This window comes from Typopeltis vanoorti, chromosome 3, assembly GCF_054136105.1.
Source record: "Typopeltis vanoorti isolate ZY-2024b chromosome 3, IOZ_Tvanoo_1.0, whole genome shotgun sequence".
Classification (NCBI taxonomy): Eukaryota; Metazoa; Arthropoda; class Arachnida; order Uropygi; family Thelyphonidae; genus Typopeltis; species Typopeltis vanoorti.
Genome location: NC_143551.1, coordinates 112,169,137 through 112,191,561, shown reverse-complemented (window position 1 = coordinate 112,191,561; position 22,425 = coordinate 112,169,137). Strand labels below are relative to the sequence as shown.

Below are 22,425 nucleotides of genomic sequence, written 5' to 3'. Positions count from 1 at the left end.
ACTCAGTAGGCCTAGGAAAGTGGAAGATAGTGACAAAGAAATGGTAAATTGGTCTAACAAATAAGAAGGTGATCATTAGCAATGATTTTCATTGTAGTAATGTAAATTGTAATGAAGTGAACTGGAATTTGGTGAGAATTGTATATTCCACAAGGCCTGAACTGGTTAGTAATAGTGAATAGAAAGAGGAACATAGATGTAGCTTGTGCTGCTCTCAGAATTTCTGCAGATTTTTCATCAGTTTGTCCAAAATAAGCAAGTTTATATGAATAGGGCCTGTCGTAAACACTAGAATGAGAGGAATTTTTATATAACTCCCATCCATGAAAGGTTCTAAATCTATGATACATCAGTATCATGTGCAGGCTAAGGAATTTGTCATATTTATTATTTTATTTATTTACATATTAGATTCAACATTATTTCAAAGCTGAATGTTTGTGGAAGCTATGAAAGTTTCGTAAAATTGACCTGAGAGCTAGAATATAATCCTTGGCATCGGAGTTGCTTTAGCTTGCACTACTCAAAAGACATGAGTGCTGCCCAAGTATCCATATATTCACCTTTTATTAGTGCATTTGATAAAGATTTCACTGGCCTGACAACTGTTTTGAACTAGTTGGTTCTCTTCAGGGACCAAGCAGAAACTTTAAGAGAGCAAAAACTCTCATTCAGTACTAAGTAAATCAAATGTCAGAGAAATGTATTTTTCATAAGTGAACTCTCAGTCGGTGCATAAAAGTAATTACTGCCTGGGGTTTCTGCCTGGTCTCTGAAGAGAACCAGCCAGTTCGAAACAGTTGTCAGGCCAGTGAAACCTTTATCAAATGCACTAATTAAATGTAAATATATGGATGCTTGGGCAGTGCTCATGTCTTTTAAGTAGTGCAAGTTAAGGCAACTCTGATGCCAAGGATTATATTCTAGCTCTCAGGTCAATTTTATGAAACTTTCATAGCTTCCACAAACATTCAGCTTTGAAATAATGTTGGATCTAATATCCATTTTGCATATGTAAATAAATAAATAAAATAATAAATATGACAAATTCCTTAGCCTGCACATGATACTGATGTATCATGGGTTTAGAACCTTTCATGGATGGGAGTCATATAAAAACTCCTCTCATTCCAGTGTTTACAACAGGGCCCTATTCATATAAACTTGCTTATTTTGGACAAACTGGTGAAAAATCTACAGAAATGCTGAGAGCAGTACAGGCTGCATTTATGTTCCTCGTTTTTTCACTATCACCAACCAGTTCAGGCCTTGTGGAATATATCATTGATATCATAAACATGGTTCTTATGTTAAAAGATGAAAATTTTACATAAAAGGCATACTTTTAAAAGAAAGTCATAAGATCCTTCTCCACTATGTTAAGGATATCATAATGGAGATAGAAATAATGTTGGATCTAATATCCACTTTGCCTATATAATTTTACATCACCAAAATGAAGCCACATGGCTCTTTCCTTAGTAATTATTTTATTTATTTATTATTTATTTATTTATTTCTTGCAGTCTGGTCACTCTGCTCTAGAGACTATACATGGAAATTTTTCAAACCACTTCTTAGCTTTAATAAGTGGGACAGTGGTCTCATACCAGGCAGTGAAATTCTTCTCTCACAAATTGCAAACATCCAATTCAGGATTCAAACAGCTTGTTGGGTGATGAGCAGATATACTAATTGCTCAGCCAACTAGACTGCAGCATTTGGTCCAGCTAGTGGAGACATTTTAATAATGGTCAGAATGCAGTGTATAGTTTGATATTTCTTAGAATTCTAGAAATATATTCAAAAACAACTAGCATTATAAGATCAAGGTATTGGTAACCATGAAGAAGAAAAGCAGGTTTGATTCAGTCACTTCTTTCACAAAGTTGACTGAATCAAATCTTCATTAGAGCAGAAGGTGTGGTTTCTGTGTAATAATAAGTAATGATTAATTATAAACAAATTAAGTATATACACAGACTTTCAAAAGAATATGAGGAAGATATCCCTTTAAGGCCTGGGAATTGACTGTGTTAGGTCCTGTTTATCATTTGTGTAAAGATTTAGTTTATACTTTTCTTTATTAGTCTGGACTGGCTAATCTCCTCCATATTTTTTTTTATGTTACTTCCACCCACAAAAGGTTGTTTGCAAATAGGGTGGGCTAAGGATATTTTTTTTTTCTATTTTATCAATTTTATATATTTTTAATTTGTTTTTACATAATCTCTGGAAACTCTGCTCTAGAGACCAATCATGGAACTTTTTCAAGCCACCTCAGGCCTCCAGTAAGTGGAGCAGTAGACTCACATTTGGTGATGAAATTCATCTCCCTCCTAAAGACAATCACAAACATGCATGCTCTGGGGGATTCGAACCCACAGCCTGTCAGTTGGAGAGGAAGATGCTAACCACTCAGCCAACCAAGCTGGCAGAATAGATTAAGAATATGCTAATTTAGAAAAATAGTCTGGAATCTTGATTCCCAGGAAATGAAACACATTCATCAAAATTAGATGCTACTTCCTTTTTCTCATATCTTTATGTTTTGTTTTTATTTCTTTATATAACAGTTGACAACTATTTCTCCCAGCAGTTGAGTATGATACTATTATCAGCAACATAGTGGATGGTCAAGAAGAGGATCTATCATGATGTCTAAAAAAGAGTTGATAGAAGAATACGGCATTCAGATGCTCCACCATTACTTTCTGACAAACACTGAATTATCTGAATAGACATTCAGATATTCCAGCATTTGTCAGAAAATATCATTCATGGAACAAGCAATGAATTGTAAAGATGAAACTTGCCACTCTTTTATAAAAGACAAGTGATATACAACATGTGATAGTAGTTTCCTTAGATCTGTATAACAGTCAATTGGCATCTCTTCTGAAAACATTGAGAATCAATAATAGTTTCACTTCTGAACACACAGATGTTTCCTTGTATACCTTTATATCTCTTCCTCAAAACACTCTTCCTATGGATTGATCTGTACACAATTTGTAGCACTTTTTTTTTATTGAATAGAAGTTTCTTGAATACATCCAAACAAAATTTCGATATTTATTTCATTGATCATATTTTATTGTTTGTAGGTTATGCTCTTTATTCTCTGATGGTATGGAAGATTCTCGGGTGAGTATTATAAGTTTTGAAAAAAAAAGAAAAGTGATTTATTTTCTTAATATTCATATTTGCTTATCAAATGCTTGATGTAGCTTTGAGTTGGGGTGGGGGATAAAAAGCAGAAAGAAATAAGTACCGTATGTTTATACCCTTTTAATGGATGGGATTATCATAAACTTAATGATAGCAAAAGTTTATAATTCTTCATATGTTTTAGCTTAATAAACTAATTACCCCCCAAAAATAAAAAATATACTGACACATTTCAATTTGTTTCATTAAGAACAAAGAAAAGTAAATGAGCACTCAGAAAATCTTATGAACTATGCTAAGAGATTCTTGGGAGTCAAGAAAAGTTTTTCATTGCCTTTTCATGATGGTTTTGTGTATCTGTGTTGTTTGGTTGTAAGAGAGGATAGTGTATTTTTATTATTGTGTAGCTAATTCATATTTATGTTGATAATGAGCATATATCATCACATTTCTCATATGTACCCTCAAGAGTATATATATCTAGATATCTCTCCACCTCCAGCTTTGCTGACTTACCTGCAGATCTCCCATATAGCTTCTCCTGGAAATCATCAGATAATGATTCCCAGGAGAAGACTGAATGAACTACAAACTAGTATCTATAATAAATCTTATGAACTTTACTAAGAGATTCTTGGGAGTCAAAAAAAGTTTTTTTGCCTTTTCATGATGGTTTTGTGTATCTGTGCTGTTTGGTTGTAAGAGAGGACAGTGTATTTTTATTAATGTTTAGCTAATTCATAAAAAAAGGGGAAAAAAACTAGTATCCGATAACAGATTCAACTGTCAAACCTCCAGAATCTTGACACTTCTGTAGCCAGTTAAACAGATTTATGACTTGAATTAGGCTGCCTTGCCCATTTCTCACTACATCTGTGTGAAATTTCATAGTCATCCTTTTTTTGCATGTATGGTACTGTGCAGTCTATGCATCATATCACTGATAACTGCCTCATGCACTTCTTTCCTGGAACTTGCAGTTACTCCCAAATAGTACCATCAATTGGTTAACTAAACTGTCAACCTGCGTACACTTTTGCTTATTGCTTTTCTGTATTTTTACCATATGATAAATCAATAAATAAATTTTTTATTTCTAACCCAGCTCCCAGATCCATAAGTTAAGATTGTTTTGAACACAGTATGCAGTTAGTTTAGTAATGACTTTTTTTTTATTATAAAATAAAATGAGAATACTGCTGATATTTTCACTGTTCTTACCTGTTTTCATAGCACATCTTTTTATTGCTGATTTTCATGCCAAATTTGTGACAGAAATTATTCAATTTATTTAAGGAATCCTGCAGACTTGTACTAGATTTATTTAAAAGTATAACATCATCTGCATAAATTAAAGAGCTGGAATTAACATTTCCAATTTTGATACTAGGTTTAGTGTCACTCCCTTTATAATGTGATCTATATAGATGATGAATGACAGTGGACATAGTGTGCACCATTGTCTTACACCTGACTTTACATCATACCGCCTTCCCGTACCATATTTGATTCTGACTGTTGACTTACAGCTTAAATTTAGACTGTATATTGCTCAGTAGAATTTACCATTCACATCATATAATTGAAACTTTGTGAACAACTTCTCTCTTAGCACTTTGTCATTTGCCTTTTGAAGCTACACAAATTCTAGATACAGATTCATGTTATATTTCCATGATATCTGAAATATTTGTAGTAAAGTGAAGTGAAAATGTGATCCTGACAATCTCTATTTGGCCTGAATCCACTTTGTTTTTCTCCAAGTTTGTCTTCCACAGTTTTTCTTAGTCTCTTCTCAAGTCTGCTTGCATAAATATTACTGGACTTACTAGTGAAGTCCTCTGTAATCCTGACATTGTTTTTATTTCCCTTTTCATAGATGGGTACCACGAGAGCTCTATTCCAATCATCTGAAATTTTACCTTCTAACCATGCCTATTGAATTGTGATCAGCGAAACCACTGAAAAACTTTTATGCAGAAAAAGCCTCTATGTTTGAGCCTTTCTGCATGAATGTCATCTACTCCAGCTGCCTTTCCACATTGCAGGTTTTTGATTGCTTTTTCCAACTCCAGTGTTGATAGGTATACCTACATTCCTCTTGCATATTTTCTACCACTCTTCTGTCACTTCTTGTTTAATTTAGGAATCTTTCAAAGCATTTAATCCAGACATCTAAAATATCTTTATTTTCAGTTTTCATGTCATCTTTATAGTCTCTGATGTTTTGACATTACTCTTGCCTCCATTTCCCAGCTTTTTCAGTTTTCTTCAAAATATTTTGTCACTTTTCAATATTTATCTTCTATATATATATATTTTTTTTTTCTTACATTTTTGTCTGTAATTTTTCAGCTCATGTGCTGACTTACTTGCTAGGAACTTTCAGTACACTTTTTCCATGCCTGCCTTTTTAATTTCTGGGGTCCATCATGGATTTCTGATTTTATTATCCTTGCAGACAACTTCACCATATGCCTCTCTGGCTGAAGTCTGCCATCGAGTTTCTAAAGTTTGATTTTAATTTGTGTTTTTGTTTTTCAAACAAAATTGTTTTCTCAGTTTTCTTGAATAATATGTCCACATTTCAGTTTACTTTGCTGTATTTTCTTGCCCACAGCTCCATTCATAGCTCTCTGAGTGAGAAAAGATAGTGAATTTTGTATACCATGGGAGCCGTAAGGCAGTATAAACGAAGGAACATGACTGAACTCTGCAATATTGTGGGAATTATCATGCATTCAACTTGCACAATAAGTCTCACTTTGCCTGAGCATGCCTTGCTTGTGAAGTAGTTCTATAAGAATTTGGGAAAATGCTGCAACAGTACTTTCCAAGTACAGATGCATAAAGACTTTGTGAAAAGGTCTAGTGTCACCAAATCCAGTGCAACGCAGGATTCGTTGATTTGAAGAGACAAGCAGTTTCACAGTCCAACCAGGAAGCGGGCATAAATCTGAAATCTGCAAATGACTGAAGATATTGCAACTGTAAATGTACCAAAGCAAGACAACATTGTATAAGGCCTTGATCAGGCCTCATATGGAACTGTAACTTCTTTATTTCTGCATGTTAAGGTCCTCTGCATCATTGCTATAATCTAATGTGATGACTTCACAACTTGTGCAATGTGACCTCTGAAATTCCAATCCTTGTCAATCACCATTCCAGGGTCTCTTGTCTCCTCAGACCTCCTCCAAAATTGGAGAGTCCAGAGAAGACTGACTAGGGTAGTAACTGGTTTTTGGGATGTGAGATATGAATACAGATTAAGGGATTGCAATTTTCAAAGACTTGTGAACACGATTACGATGTTCATGTTGGTAAGGTTTTGATACTTGGTTAATGTGGAAAAATTTTTTCATAGAATGGATAAAACAAGTGCCTTCCCTAAAACTGTATAAGGAGGGCATGAGCAAGGGCGTAAAGAGCAGATTCTTTGCGTAGAGAAGGTTGGTGAATAGAATACAATGCCTGACAATGTGGTGAATGCAGATACATTGAATGAGTTTCAAACTAGAAAATCTCCCATTATGACTCTTTTTTGACTCTATGGAGGCCTGGTATTATTATTAATAATGACAATGACTCTACTAAACAATGCAAATATAACCAGAACAAAGAAAGAGATTGTTCCCTTCATAATCAGGCCCATTCAACATTGCAGATCCTTCGAAGTAATGTAGGAAAAGATAGATACACTTTGATCAAAAATTTTGCAGTATGAACTAATGAACAATAAAGGATTCTCATTTAAACTTTCAAATTTCTCAGATCTTGCATCTGTTGTATATTATCCAGAATAAAATGAATTATCACTCTGAAAGAACATGAAATTTGTTAGATCTGCCATCCAGAAAAATATGACCTGGCATAACATGCAGTGATAAAAAATAATCACCACATAATTTTTTAAAAATTATTTACTGCATCTTTCATTGGGATTTCAGTCTAAAATCACCAACTGAAAAGCAACTTCCTTTCTTTTATCTCATTAAGAATCCCTTATTGCTCTTACAGGAGCAAAGATGTCAAATATCTGACTTCACTAAATATCGTCATCCGGGTAGCTGTGAAGTCCAAAAACTCATTGTAGGAGGCCCAGCAACCATTATTCATTCACACAGGGCCTTTCATACTTCTTAAATGCATTTAGAATTTAAAAAGTCGTATCTATTTAAGAACCATTCAAACCACCAATACCTCTGGTAACCATCATTTGCCACTTTCTAAGTAAAAAGCCTGATTCTCATTTAGATACTGTATTAACAATTTTTTTTTTTATAAAGTAAGCACAATATATCTGATGTCTCTCAGCGTATGTAAACTCAGTGCAGCCAATACTAATGGAAGTCACAGTTGTAATTTTCATTTTAGAAATACCTAAAGTAAAGCATTTTAGTTGACTGCTTACTGCTCTCATTTTTATCTGTGTTTTGGCTTTTCTTTGAACTGGAAATATTTGCAGCATGTGTTTTGGTAATCACACTTATAAATCCTCTATCTGGATTTTAGATCACTTCACTACTGTGCTTTTCCTTGGTGAATTGTTGTGATGTTAAACTATTGTGCATATTTTTAAGTTTGCTTGGAAACAGCTCAGAGAACAGTTTTCTTTTGGAGAAAGAGCAAGCACAAAAGAAAAAAAAAACATGCTGAATAGTTGGGGTAGTTTTTCCCAAAGCAATATAAAAGGAGATAATTAGTAAATTTACAAAAGATACTATCATAATAAAATTCCTCATGTGCACTCTCAGTGGGTGTACGGGATACTATGATGGTACTACAAAAAATGTTTATATTATTATATTAACTTCTTGTTGATAATTTTTCACTAAATTAGTCTTATCTGTCAGGAATTCACTGTTATATTTATATTCAACACTCTTAAGTTACTTCTAACTGCATCAATCCACTTAGATATCTGATGTCTTTCTCTAGGTCTTTTTTCTGAAATCATAGGGTCAAACTGCTTTCGTAATAGTTCCTCTTCTATGCTGTTTAAGCAAACACACCACCTGACATTAGCTCAACTTACACATCCCTGAAATAGCAACATCAAGTTGCTTCCTAATGTCTTCATTTTTAATACGATTTTACCATTGATATTATGTGTTCACTTCCCCCTAATTTTTATTGTCAATTTTCATGCTAAAATTGTTACATCAGTTATTTAGTTAAAGAACCCTGAAGATTGTACTAGATTTACTCAGGAATATAACATCATCTGCTTTAAAGTAAAGAGCTGAAATTAATATCTCCAATTTTAATAAAAAGTTCTTGAATCTGAGTGAAAGAAAGGGAGCCAATTGATATGTGATATATGTACGTAAACGCACAAAAGATATTTAATTAACCAAATATTTCAGTCTGGAAATAGCAGACAATCCTCAGTGGTATTACAAGAACAGTTTTAAAAAAAATACAAGCTAGAATACTAACAATAGTCCACGCGGTTAGCCTAGTGGCTTTGCGCTTCGCAACCATATGCCTGGGGAAGGAGTGTCCTAGGTTCGATTCCCATCGGAGACGTGAGGAGCTGAAGGATCTTCCTCAGCCATAGCCAAGTTAGCCGGTCTTGGGCGCGGGCAGTAGGGTTTTTTCCGCCAGTTTATCTGGTGTTTTTCATCCCTCAAGCAGGCAAACCGGCCCCGTGAACATACAGGGATACAGCCAAGAATACCTTGAGGTATAGGAGTGACCATTCTATCCTCGTATTTCGGTTACGAAATCCAAGCATGCTTGGAAGGGTGCGGGCCTTAAAGGCCTGTTAAAGCCATTGGGATAGATACTAACAATAGATCGTTAAAAATAGAACACACCGCATGATGTTATATCACTAAGTATTAAGTATAAAACAGAATATTTTGAAGTAGAGACATGATTGAAAAAAAAAAAAAAAATAATGAGTAATCTTGATTAGACTTTCCCAGATTTTTGATATAGATATACAGTCATTACGAATCAGGTTGGGACGATGGAGCAAGGCCTCCACGCTTTCCTTGAACAAACATTCGAACCTATAACGGGATCTATGTAAGAGGCGAGTCCTGGACCAAAAGATGCTGTGGTCAGTTTCAATCCCATGTTGAGCCAATCCAGACTTTTCAGGTTTGTTGTGAAGAATGGAGGATTGATGTTCTTGGATTCTTTTTTCAAGAGAACGTCCAGTCTGTCCAAAACAGGAGAGATCCCAGTTGCAAGGAATATGATAAACTCCAGGAAGAGATAAAGTTGGGCGTTTGTCTTTAGGAGAAGGAAAATGAGAAGACAATTTGTTAATAGGTGAATACGTAGTTGTTAAATCATATTTCTTTAAAATTCTTGCGATAGGTTCTGAAATACCGGAGATATAAGGAATAGACACTCGACATATTGAAACTTTGTTGTTTTGTGGAGGATTATAAGAATTAAGAAGATGTTGAGTACTTTTTTTAGAAAAGCCATTGAGTTTCATGTGTTGTTGGATAGTAGAAATTTCTTTCTGTAGATAATCAAAAGTAGAACAAGTAGTTTTGGCTCTTCTGATGAGGCATTTTATAATTCCTGTTTTTTGACATGGATGATGAGCTGATTCTTTAAGAATATAACGACCTGTGAACGTTGGTTTCCTGTATACTGTAGTTGTAAGAATATTTGAAGGTGACCGGATGAGGAGAATGTCTAAAAAAGATAACTAGTTGTTTTCTTCTATTTCCATAGTAAACTTTATACGATGATGCAAGGAATTAATACTGTTTAAAAAAGAAGGTAAAGAGTTTTTGCTGTGAGGCTAAATAGTAAAGATGTCATCTATATATCTTACCCAAAAAGATGGTTGAGGGAAAATAGATGAGAAGGGACTTTTTCTAAATGTTCTAAATAAAAGTTGACTAAAGCAGGAGAAAGACAACTTCCCATGGCCGTTCCTTCTACTTGGCTGTAAAATTTATTTTGACATACGAAATATCCAGAATGTATTACGAAATCGAATAGTTTTATAATGTCTTGAGGAAAGATGTCAGCAAGTAATTTTTAAAGTTTCCTTGAGAGGTACATTGGTATATAAAGATTCTATATCAAAGCTAACCATAAGCTCTGTAGGTTGTAATGAGACATTTTATAATTTTTCTAAGAAATCTGAGGAGTTTTTTAAAAAAGAATTAGAGTTGCCAATGTAAGATTTCAATAATTTAGCTAGATATTTGGCTATACGGTAAGCAGGAGAATCAATACAATCTACTATTGGACGAGGAGGAGGATAGTCAATCTTATGGATTTTTGGAAGGCCATAAACTCTAGGAGGTCTTGCAAAATTAGGTTTAAGTCTTTCAATTGTGTCTTTATCTAAACTGATGATGTCATCTAAGAGAGAATTTAATTTCTTTAGTTGTCTGTTGGTTGGATTATAATCAATTTCTTGATATGTGGAGCGATCTCGAAGCAAAAGAGAAAGTTTTCTTCTGTAATTTGTGAGTCCATAACTACTGTCAGCTTTGGTGATAATGAGGTGATTATTTTTTCTCAAGGACCGTAAAGATTTCATTTCAGAAGGAGATATGTTGGAAGGAGGAAGTTTGGCCTTAAGAGAAGAGAAGAGAAGAGAAGAAGCGACTTCTAGGCAAAGAGCATTAGCTTTTTCACTAGTTAGATGATTGAGATTCCTTTCTTATAATCAATTCTTATAATCCTCCACAAAACAACAAAGTTTCAATACGTCGAGGTGCCTATTCCTTATATCTCTGGTATTTCAGAACCTATCGCAAGAATTTTAAAGAAATATGATTTAACAACTACGTATTCACCTATTAACAAATTGTCTTCTCATTTTCCTTCTCCTAAAGACAAACGCTCAACTTTATCTCTTCCTGGAGTTTATCAAATTCCTTGCAACTGTGATCTCTCCTATTTTGGACAGACTGGACGTTCTCTTGAAAAAAGAATCCAAGAACATCAATCCTCCATTCTTCACAACAAACCTGAAAAGTCTGGATTGGCTCAACATGGGATTGAAACTGACCACAGCATCTTTTGGTCCAGGACTCGCCTCTTACATAGATCCCGTTATAGGTTCGAATGTTTGTTCAAGGAAAGCGTGGAGGCCTTGCTCCATCGTCCCAACCTGATTCGTAATGACTGTATATCTATATCAAAAATCTGGGAAAGTCTAATCAGGATTACTCATTAATTTTTTTTTTTTTTTTTCAATCATGTCTCTACTTCAAAATATTCTGTTTTATACTTAATACTTAGTGATATAACACCATGTGGTGTGTTCTATTTTTAACGATCTATTGTTAGTATTCTAGCTTGTATTTTTTTTAAAACTGTTCTTGTAATACCACTGACGATGGTCTGCTATTTCCAGACCGAAATATTTGGTTAATTAAATATCTTTCTTGTGTTTACCTGCATATATCATTCAGTCTTATGTCACAAGTATCCTTAAAAAAGCAATTGATGTGTGTTTGAATATCTGGCTGTTGTAATCTTTGCAAAAACAATGTCAGAAAGACTTGATTTTCATTTTATTCGTTCTCCTCTTTCATTTTATTCCTTCAAAGGCAGAGGGAATGAAATGAAAGAGGAGAATGAGAGTTGATTTGATAAGTTTGAAACTGTTAAAGATGCCAAGAAATTATATTCTGGGTTTAATCTTTTATCCAAGTGTAAGCAAACAAAGTTTGCAGCTGAAGTAATTTCAGGAATGAGTAACTCGTATATAGAAGTAATGACTTCACATCACTTGGCTTAGTATCCCATAATGCAAAGCACATATCCTTATGGACATGTATAATACTGTGCATTATGGGAAGGGTCACTACCCAGAACTGGTTTCGATCTTTATTGAGGTCTCTTCAGTTTGAAGCCAGATCCAGTGGTGATACCAAGTTTGAAGCAATGCAGAACTCATATTTCCATATGCCAGTTGCCAAAAGGTGTCACACCTTATTATTAAATTACTCTGGATTAGAAAAAAGATGTTGGAAGTTTTTTCCCACTTGGTTATACTATAAATTAAAGACTCCATTCAAGAAGATTATCCTCATATTTAGTGTTGAATACTATATCTACTCTCTCTACAAAACTAGGAGTTTTTGCTGGCATAAAAAGAGATCTGGTCTTGACCATTTAAGTTGATCATTATCAAAAGTAAGTAAAGACAATCTAAGGTATTTTTTCAAAACTGTGGAAGGATTGAAGGTGATTAAATTTTGCTGCCCTGTTATAGGACGGTGTGATCTTTAAGCTTGAGATATTTGAGCACTACAAGGGTAATCATATGAGTGGAAAGTGCTATAATCAGCAAAACTGTGAATAAGGTTTGAGGTCTGTAAGACCAGGTCATTTATATATGTAAGGGATGAGTGAAATAACAGCATCTCGAGGAACACAGGAAAATCTGAAGAGATAGAGAGAACGCCTACCACTATTACACTTACTGAATGACCTGAGAGAAACTGGCATTCTATTTACAAATGGTGGAAAGCAGACCATAAAAGTGTATTGCCCTTAATGCTAGATTATGTCAAATGCTTTGGAAATGTCAAGTGCAATGGCACAGATTTAACATGGCACATGTCCAGAGGCAGATGATGTAGGATATGTGATCTCCTGTGGATCTTGATTGACAAAATCCATATTGGGATCTGTTGATTAGTTGGCATTTCTCCAAATGTCGAAAAAGTTGACTGTGGATGACCTTTTACATTATTTCAGACATCTTTGGAGGCGAGAGCAATAAGTTGATAGTTTGATGGTTGAAAATTATCATCCACACCCCTCCCCCTTTTTTTTTTGGAATTGGCTGTATATGAACTTGTTTTTGTGCTGTAGGATGGATGCCAGCTGAGTGTAACATACTTAGAGATGATAAAGAATGGGTGTTAGTTCAGGAGCACATCTCTTGAGTACAAATTTTGAAATTCTGTCAGGACCAGAAGCTTTTCTGATTATTCCTGTTACTCGGGATTTTTCCAATGTCTTTCTGGCAAAAGGCTACAGAGACATGCAGCTCAATGTTCTAGGTAAAACAGGAGGTGATTTGCCTTCATAATCTATTTTAAAATTGGATGAGAAATATGATGCCATGGGGTCAGTGTTATCTTTAGGTAATGTTGCAATTCTACCATTTGGATGAGAAAGAGCTGGAATTGCAGATGGGAAAAAGATAATAATCCGGTAATAATCCTTTACCAACTTTATATGTCTCAATCATATCCCCAGTTCTTCTTCCACTAGACTGTAAATTGCATTTCTTATTGCAATAACATTTTTTTATAACATTCCAGAGGCTGGAAACTACTTTAATCAATTATCTGCAGGCCCCTTCCAATATTTCTTTTATCTTTTAATAACCAGGTGACAAACTCTGTGTACATTAAAACATATTCAATCTGATCAAGGCATTATACAGTGGAATCAGAATCTTCTTTCTTCTCCTCTCAATTGTCATAATCCATTGTGCTGCCCCTCATAATTTTAGCAGTGTGCTCTTTTAATTTTAGTTGCTCAACCATCATCATTCCCAAATTCCTTTATGTCTCCACGAGTTATATACTCTGCATGCCATCTTTGCTTTCCTAATTTAATACCTTACACTTTGAAACATTAAACTGGTACCACCGCTCACTTGCCAATTCACTTAGTCTACTCCTCTGACAAAGAGATAATATCTTCTCTACTCCTCATAGTTCTTCCCAACTGTGCATCATCTGCAGACAGCTGCAATCTCACCTTTTCCAGTATAATTGATGTACAAGTTAAATAGCAGCAGCCCCCAAACAGATCCTTGGCATACACCACTAATGACTTTCCTTCTGAGATATCACTCTTCCACACAAAATTTGCTGATATCTATCAGATAGCCAGTCTCTAATCCAAAGCATTAATTTTCTATCCAACCCCATCCATTCCAGTTTTATTACCATCTTATGTGACAATCTGTCAGAGTTCTGAATCTTGGTCTTCACTAACCTTTCCAAAACTTTAACTCCACACACACACACACACACACACACACACACACACACACACACACACACACACACACACACACACACACACACACATTATAAATCTTATCTCTCTTATGAAGTGGATAAGTTGCCCTCTTTCAACTACTACCTTTACTAATTGCTCATACAATATCTCAATTGTTTCCCTTGCAGTAGTTATCATTCTATTGTCACCAACCAAGATAATCCTTTCATAAACACTGAAAAAGAGAGCTAAAAGGCTTCACTTCATCAATGCAAAATTATTCAAATTATTATTATTATTATTATCCAGGCCTCCATGGTGTCAAAAGACTCATCATGGGAGGTCGTTTTTAGGAAACACAAAGTTTATCATACCACTCCTTGAACCCATTGACTGTTCCTGCTCCAACTACTCTCAGGCAATGCATTCCAAGGGTTCAACCACTCCTCACCCTCTTTCTCACACTTTCGTTTCGAAACTTCCAGGAATGACCCCTTGTCATTGCTCCTTCCCACTGTTCCACCAAGTGAAAGAACTCTCCAATGTCTACCCAGTAACTGCCTCTCAACAGTTTAACATTTTAAAAGTCTCGATCATATCAACTCTCCTTCTTCTATCCACCAAACTCTGCAGTCCGCATTCCCTTAGTCGATCCTCATAACTCATATTGTACAGTCCTGAAACCATCTTTGTTATCCACCTCTGTATCCTTTCCACAGTCAGTTTATCCCCTTCAAATCCTGGGGATCAAATCTGAGAACAATAGTCTAAGTGTGGTCTGATCAGGGTCTTATACAACAGAATGATAACTCTTTTATCTTTGCAGGTCAGTGTCCTTCTCAGTATTGCAGGAGATGTATAATGTTATGCATTGTGACCTCCTACCATAATGCATAACGTCATACATCTCCTAGGAGATGTGTTTTACGTTATGGGAAAATACTAAGGACAGTGATTGGATCTTGATCCACCTTTACTACGAGTTGCCCGTCATGAAAGACTGGCGTATGCTTGTATCTGCCGAAACTTTTATAGTCTCTATATTCGGCATGAAACTCTTGTAATTTCTATATTCGGCTATGAAATAATGTTAGATTCAATATCTACTTAATTTGAATAACTTTCATAAACATTTTTTCTTCTACTGGCTACATATCAAAAGAAATCCCTGGTTGTTTTTTGGGTCTCATTAATTAGCTGCTGCTCATACTTTTGCTATTCTTATTAAGCAAGTCACCTTCCTCGCCTGCTCTTTGTCCTACAGCTGATTATTCCACTCATGTTATGCTGCTTCCTTATTGTCTTCTTCTTCTAAACTGCATGCCTAGCCTCTTCATTCATCAGTTTCACATACCTACCTTATTTAACCTCTTGTTCCTTGGAATACATTCAAACACTGCCTCAGTCAGATAGTTCTTGAGTAGACCCAAGCAGCATTGATTTCCTTTTCATCCAATTATTCATTCCATGATATAGCTGCAAGCAGTTTCATGAGTCTTTCATAACTACCTGCCTTATATATTCATTTTTTTTTTTTTCATTTTCATTTTGATAAAATTATGGAGACTACCACCATGTTAAGAATAATTACTTTAATTTCCCAACATTTCGACTTTCATATTAAGGTCACCCAGAGTGTATATATATATATATATATATATAGAAACAAGCAAGCTATATTATCATTTAGACACCATGCCAAAATGACACTATTTGATCAGCCATTACATGGCCTAACTTCTAGTGGGGGGGAAACACCTCCATTAAAGCTATATCCTATTTTTACACAGCAAGAGAACAAATTCATATTATCTTTTATACTTTTAATACAGCAATAGTGATGGTCTAATCAGTAATTTAACATAAGCATTTGTTATATTAAGGCTAAGATTCTGGAGCACTATTAGTCATAATTTATAATGAACTTTTTAGAACAAGAGGTTATGTGGATAGAATATATGCCATCCATATTCTTGGAATTTTTAGACCATTGTTATTGTGAAGATAAGGATAGCTGTTTAAAATTTCACAGGCCTCCTTGTGCTCATACCAAGTTTTGTATGAGCACAAGGTGTGATTTTGGTGTGATGTAATGAACAGGGGCTTTCCAGTCAGTTCCATGTAGAGTATCCAAGGCATGGGCAGAAAGGCCCAATTTACCATGGTTATTAAATTTACTGTGTGTTTTACTATGTTGTTTATGTTTCTTTTTCTGGATAGGAATTGTGTGTGTGTGTCTAGTTTCACCTGTATAAGGCCAGGTTACAGGTACATTAAAAGAAAGAATGCTCATAATCTACCAACCTTATAATTCCACTTATATCCCTTTCAAACAGAAGTCCTTATATGGATGGCTACTATCCTTTATGGCCTCATCAATTTGAGGAAGATTTGAACACCTCGTTTATAAAAATATTTTGATAAGATGAACAGATCCAAGGCATTTGATCTTCCTGTGCTCTCTCTCTGTTATGTACAGTCTAAGGTAGTTGTCTCAAAAACTTGAAAAATTCATTCTCTTTGACCCTAGACACCATCTCTTCATTCCAGTCATTATCATAATTAAAATCACCCATAATGATCACTTTTTTCTTATTTGCTTGGCTAGCAACATCCATCTAAATATTTCATTCTATCTTCCTTCTACATATCATATTGCCTCAAAACCACTGTCATTATTTACCACTTAAACCTCCATGTTAGGTGTGCATAGCTCTTTTGCTGTCATCAATAGCGCTTCCACTCCTATTCTGCTTTATCCATCTTCATGACAAATGGCATGCCTGTCTGTACTTGCTGTCAGATTGTCATTCTCATCCAACCATGTCTCACTTATTCCAACAATTTTTGTAGCTAATGAATTTGCCTATATCTGTATAGATGGAATAATAAAGAGCAAGAATAAAAATATAAAATTAGCATTTAAACTGGATACTTAATGCCCTTTTGTTTGTAGATAACCAAATAATCATAACAAGAAGTGAAGATGAACTCTGGAGAGCAATATATTTCAATATATTCTGTAAACATAATTGCTAAAAAAAATTTGGAATGCAAATATCAACAGGAAAACAAAAATCATGGGTTTTAAAGAACTATCTCCAATCAGAAATAAAATTGAAAATAAAATTTTACAACATGCTAACTGCTACAAATGCCTCAGATACACTATATCATATATAAAAGAAGCTGACATTGATATCAAAAATTTAAACTTCCTAAAGATAACAGGGTTGATTAGAAATGTTTTCAAACTTAAACCAAGTTCAAAAGCATAAAAGAATAAGAGTTTAAAAGTTTTGGAAAGACAGACCTCTATTATACAGTAGTGAATTATGGACCATGAAAACTGTAGAAGGAAAAAAGAATAGAAACAGGAGAAATGAAATTCCTACAAAGGACAGCCTATACTCTCTGGGACAAAAAATAATGCCCAGAAACATGTAAAGAACTAAAAATAGACTCAGTATTGAACAAAATATATGAATACCAAAAGAAGTGGATTGAGCATATTGAAAGAATGGAGAGTTCAAAAATATGCAAAAAGATACTTCAGTACCACCCGGTTGGTAGACAGGAAGCCAAGGATGATGAAGGAAAAGATGGAATGACACAAGAATGGGCCAGGGCCTAAATTCCTGAAAGAATGATGATGATTTTTCTAATATTTTTGAATTGTTGTTGAATATTTTTGGCATTCATAAACAAACATGCTGACCATTTCTTGTTCTATAACAAGCCCCTCTGACACCACTTCTGAGATGCAATTTTTCCATACCTATTCCAGGCCATTCCCCTCCATCACCACTTCTCACACAATCCTTTCTAGAAAAATGTGTTATCCATCCCCCCCCCCCCAAAAAAAAAAAAAACACATCCCAGGCCACTCTGTTCCTTTCTTGTCTGCTCACAAATTCGCTTCTCATTCTAGCATCCACACTGCTTACAGAGTGTTTTCCTCTGCCCTAATCTTTCCTTTTTTGTTGTCTGTTTTGCATTTTTGCTCTCTCTCTCTCTCTCTCTCTCACTCACACACACACACACACACACAGACACACACACTGCTTTCGCTCAAGCTCTCCTGTGGTCTCTCCTAACCTACTTCTCTTGCACATTACCTCTTACTTCCTAAGATCTGTTCACTGCAGTCATTACTTTCTCTTCCAGCAGCAATCTCACCAGTTGACTCACACCACAACCATTTAAATGCAGTCCATCTCTCTCTCTCTGTCATACATTTCCATCCATTTCTTAAAATCATCCTATATGTTCACAGACTGACTCCTTTCTTTTCACATTCTGTTAACATACCATTCATAACTTACCTGCCTTCTCTACTCATCACTGTCATACATGGAGAACTTCCTACCATACTGTTATGTTTACACTCCTCAACAACTCATAATATTCATTCTCTCATTCTCTTTATTCCCAATCAAATCATTCCAAAGTTTGAATGATTTGATTACTTACTCATATTCAGTTCCTTAATCACAAAACAAAACTTGTGCTTCTTCTCATTCATCACACCTGTAATTATTGAATCTCCATAGAGCCTCACACCCCCAAGTTATTTTTTACCACTTTTACTCAGTCATTTTTCATTCTATTTTTCCTTGCTCTTCCATGCATACCTTCAGTTCTCCTCATTTCCTGCATATGCTTCATTCCTTGCCTCATCTCCACCAATTCCATTTTCACGTCTTGAATCATTTCTCACTGCCATTCATGCATACCATCTTGCCATCAATCATACACTTTTTTCATTGCCATTCACACTTGCTATGGAATATGCTGGCTTAGGACTACATATGGTAATGGTTTTTCTCTTTGTCATTTCCAACCATAGGTGACTTTGTAGGCATTGCCCACAAAGTGTTCTTGGTGAGATTTTTACAGGGTAGTTCACCACTGCTCCCCCCCCCCCTCCATTCCAATTTTATCCAGGCTCAGGACCACTATATGGTTGAGACATATTCATGACTGTAATCCATGTGTGTTCACGGTGTTGGTTTGCCTGTTCTTGGGAATGAAAAACCCAAGTTTCCAGGTGAAAAAAAACCCTACCTCCATATGAGACTGGCTAACTCACCTTTCAGTGAAAGAGACTAGATAAAGGTTCCTCATGTCACCGACTGGAATCAAACTCAGGTCTTTCCGAGCAAAGGGCTTCGTCTATACTGACTGAGCTACAGTGGCTCTTGGAACTACATAAGAGACTATTAAATATGTTAACCACCCAAACAGACACAGATAAAATATATCAAAAACATAAGCTTTTACATTCATGTTATTTCTATATCCAAAGGTTATACTGACTTCAATGGACACTTCACATCCATGTAATTATGGACTTATATACACGTCAAAGCCAGTTTGGTAGTTATTTAAAATTTTGCAATTAGGAACAACTCTAGATGTCTGGGTAAAAAATAAAAATACAAAAATAAATTAAAATAAAAATCCATTACATATTCTGTTTTCAAAAAGAGATAAAATTAAAATGTTCATATTATAGAGAAATAAGTCTGTCGGACTCTGGGTATAAAATATAAACAGCTGTAATAAAAAAAGTTAAATAACTGTATAGAAAAACATCTAGTAAGAACAAAACATATTTAGAAATGGTTGCTCACATATTGATCCAATCTTCACTTTAAAATAGCTAATAGCTAATATTGACATTCATGGATTATGAAAAGCATTTCATCGGGTAAACAGAAACAAACTATTTCAAAACTGTTAGTTAAAATTGAATTATCTCCACAATTAATAAAAGCAAGTTAATAATGTATGTAAAAATATCATAATATTATAGTAAAAACCAGTGACACATCTTCAGAAAGTATAAAAAGAAATAGAGGAGTAAGTCAGAGATGTAACTTGTTTTCTTATAATATGAAATTAATATTTAATGTATTAAATTATATATTTAATATATTGATTGATCAAATCTCAATAATATACATGGATATATAGTAATGAGATCTTAAAAGAATGGCGGTGTGTAAATAACATGGGGGGGGGGGCGGTAAGCCATTAGAACCAATTTACAGACTAAATATATTATTATATACAGGTGACCAAATCTTACTTTCTGATACAAAAGAAATGAACTGTAGTTATCTATATATAACCTAGATAAAATTGATACCCAATATTTCATGCAAATATCTTCTGATAAAATAGAAGTTATGGCATTTAAACAAAGAGAGCCAAAAATAATCAAATACTTCTAAATAATAAACCAATTGAACAAGTTAATAATTTTAATTATCTTGGCTATAATATAAGCTACTTTGAAGAAATGATTAATATAGATATATATAAATTTTGTTTTGGATAAATTTATTATTTTATGTTATGATTAATGATATATTTAAACCAGATGTAGTACAAAGAATATTAAATTATATATATTACCAGTTATAAGCCAGGCTGGCTGGCCAAGTGGTTAGCATGTCCACTCTACAGTCAAGAGGCTGTGTGTTCGAATCCCACCGTGGGCATGGATGTTTGTGAATGTTGTGAAAATACTAGGTGGTGTTTGGCGGTAGATGGTGATTCGTTGTAGTCTGTAGGTGCTTTCCTTCAATGAGTATTTGAACTCCCTGGAGGCATCATGTAATAATAATAATATTATTATTATTATTTTAAAGTGAAATATAAACAATGAAAAAATAGAGCATTGAAGAATAATAGAGCAGAGTTGAAATTTTAAGAACAGCTAGTTACCTATGCTAAGCTAAATAAAAAAGTGTGTGTGTGGTGGGGGGAAACAGAAATTTTACAAGAACTGCAACAAGAATCTACTTTACAAATGGTAGATGATTTTATTGAAACAAATAGATTCATAATGTGAATAGAATGTCAATGAATATACTACGAAAAGGGAAATACTCAAGCTGAAAGGAAAAGAAATAGTGGAAAACTCTTAAAGGGATGCTATGAAGCTGGAACAGGCCATTAGGTCTAATACCTTGAAAGCAAGAAGTTATTTGTAAAACTTGAGGTTCATGTAGTTTGGTTACTTACTAATTTATTTGTTACTGATTATTACCAAATTTTTTGAGAAAGTGGGTTTCTAAACTGTTACAGAGAAGGCAGTAGGATCCAAAAATTCCCAAACTACTATTAACATAATTTATGAGCTTAGCTCTAAGTAACATATATTTGTGCACATGTATGTTGTTTCTCAAACTTATAGGATGTAAAAAAAGAAAATCCATAGCTCAAGAAAGGGGGGGGGATGAATAAAATTAAACAGGCTGCATAAGAAAATACTCATTGCATACAGAATTTGAACCTAATTTCTTCACAGACAAGCAATGCATGCCACAGAGACATCCTGTTAATAAATTAACATACACTTATTTATTTATTGGTTATAAATATTTATATGTTCTGTTCAAATTTTTTTCCTTCATTGAATGAATAAAATTTAATGCAAAATCTTTTTATTGATTTTTTTAAAAGGAATGTCTTGTTTCTCTAAAAACTACTGCTTTTATATGTTGACTATATATGACAAATTTTGCAGCATGGTCTTCAGCTCCTGTGCTACAGTGATGAAAATACTCTGGGTTCATATTTAGATCTCTATGCTCGATATATCGAAGCAGAAAAAGTAAGTTAAAATTAAGTTCTGTACTATCGTACTTGTGTTATTAGCACTGAACTGTGGTTTGTTCCTACTGATAAAATATTTTAATAAAATAATTCATAAAGCATATTACTGTGGAATGTAGTGCTGGTAGTGCTCTTAAAACATTAAGCTTGTGTGTGTGTGTGTGTGTGTGTGTGTGTGTGTGTGTGTGTGTGTGTGTGTGTGTGTGTGTGTGTGTGTGTGTGTGTGTGTGTGTGTGTGTGTACAGTTGTGCATTAATCCACTCATGAAATGGTGCAGACCTGTATATTATTAGTACCATGGTGGACAAAGCATCAGATAATCTGGAACTTCTGCTCTCAGGACAAACAGGAACTTTTTTAAGCTTCTCCCATTATCAGAGTGATGTTCTCATTTTCTCCAAAGGTTAGCCAAACAGATTGATGTTCTGTTTGGCTAACCTTTCCTCTTATATTCTGATTAAGTAGCCATATCACCTGAGACTAGCTCTACTCACACGTTCTTAAATTCTAACAATATCACGTTATTATTATTATTATATGGGTATCTCCATGGAAATGAGCAGACTTATTGCCTTTATACACACAATACTTATCATATCTCTTCTTAAATTCATTCACTATCAGGGCACTCAAAACTAATTTTCCACTTGTTCATCACTCTCT

The 22,425-nt window shown here is 34.5% G+C and overlaps 1 protein-coding gene across 1 annotated transcript in view; it reads left to right on the top strand.

Moving 5' to 3' along the window:
• Nucleotides 1-22,425, top strand: part of LOC150108472 (sorting nexin-6-like) — a 285,148-nt gene that overhangs the window by 224,485 nt on the left and 38,238 nt on the right. The window contains exons 10-11 of the mRNA XM_090390474.1: nt 3,108-3,147; nt 21,674-21,760. Of these exons, the coding sequence (XP_090246600.1) occupies nt 3,108-3,147; nt 21,674-21,760 (127 nt within the window). The remainder of the gene's footprint in view (nt 1-3,107; nt 3,148-21,673; nt 21,761-22,425) is intronic.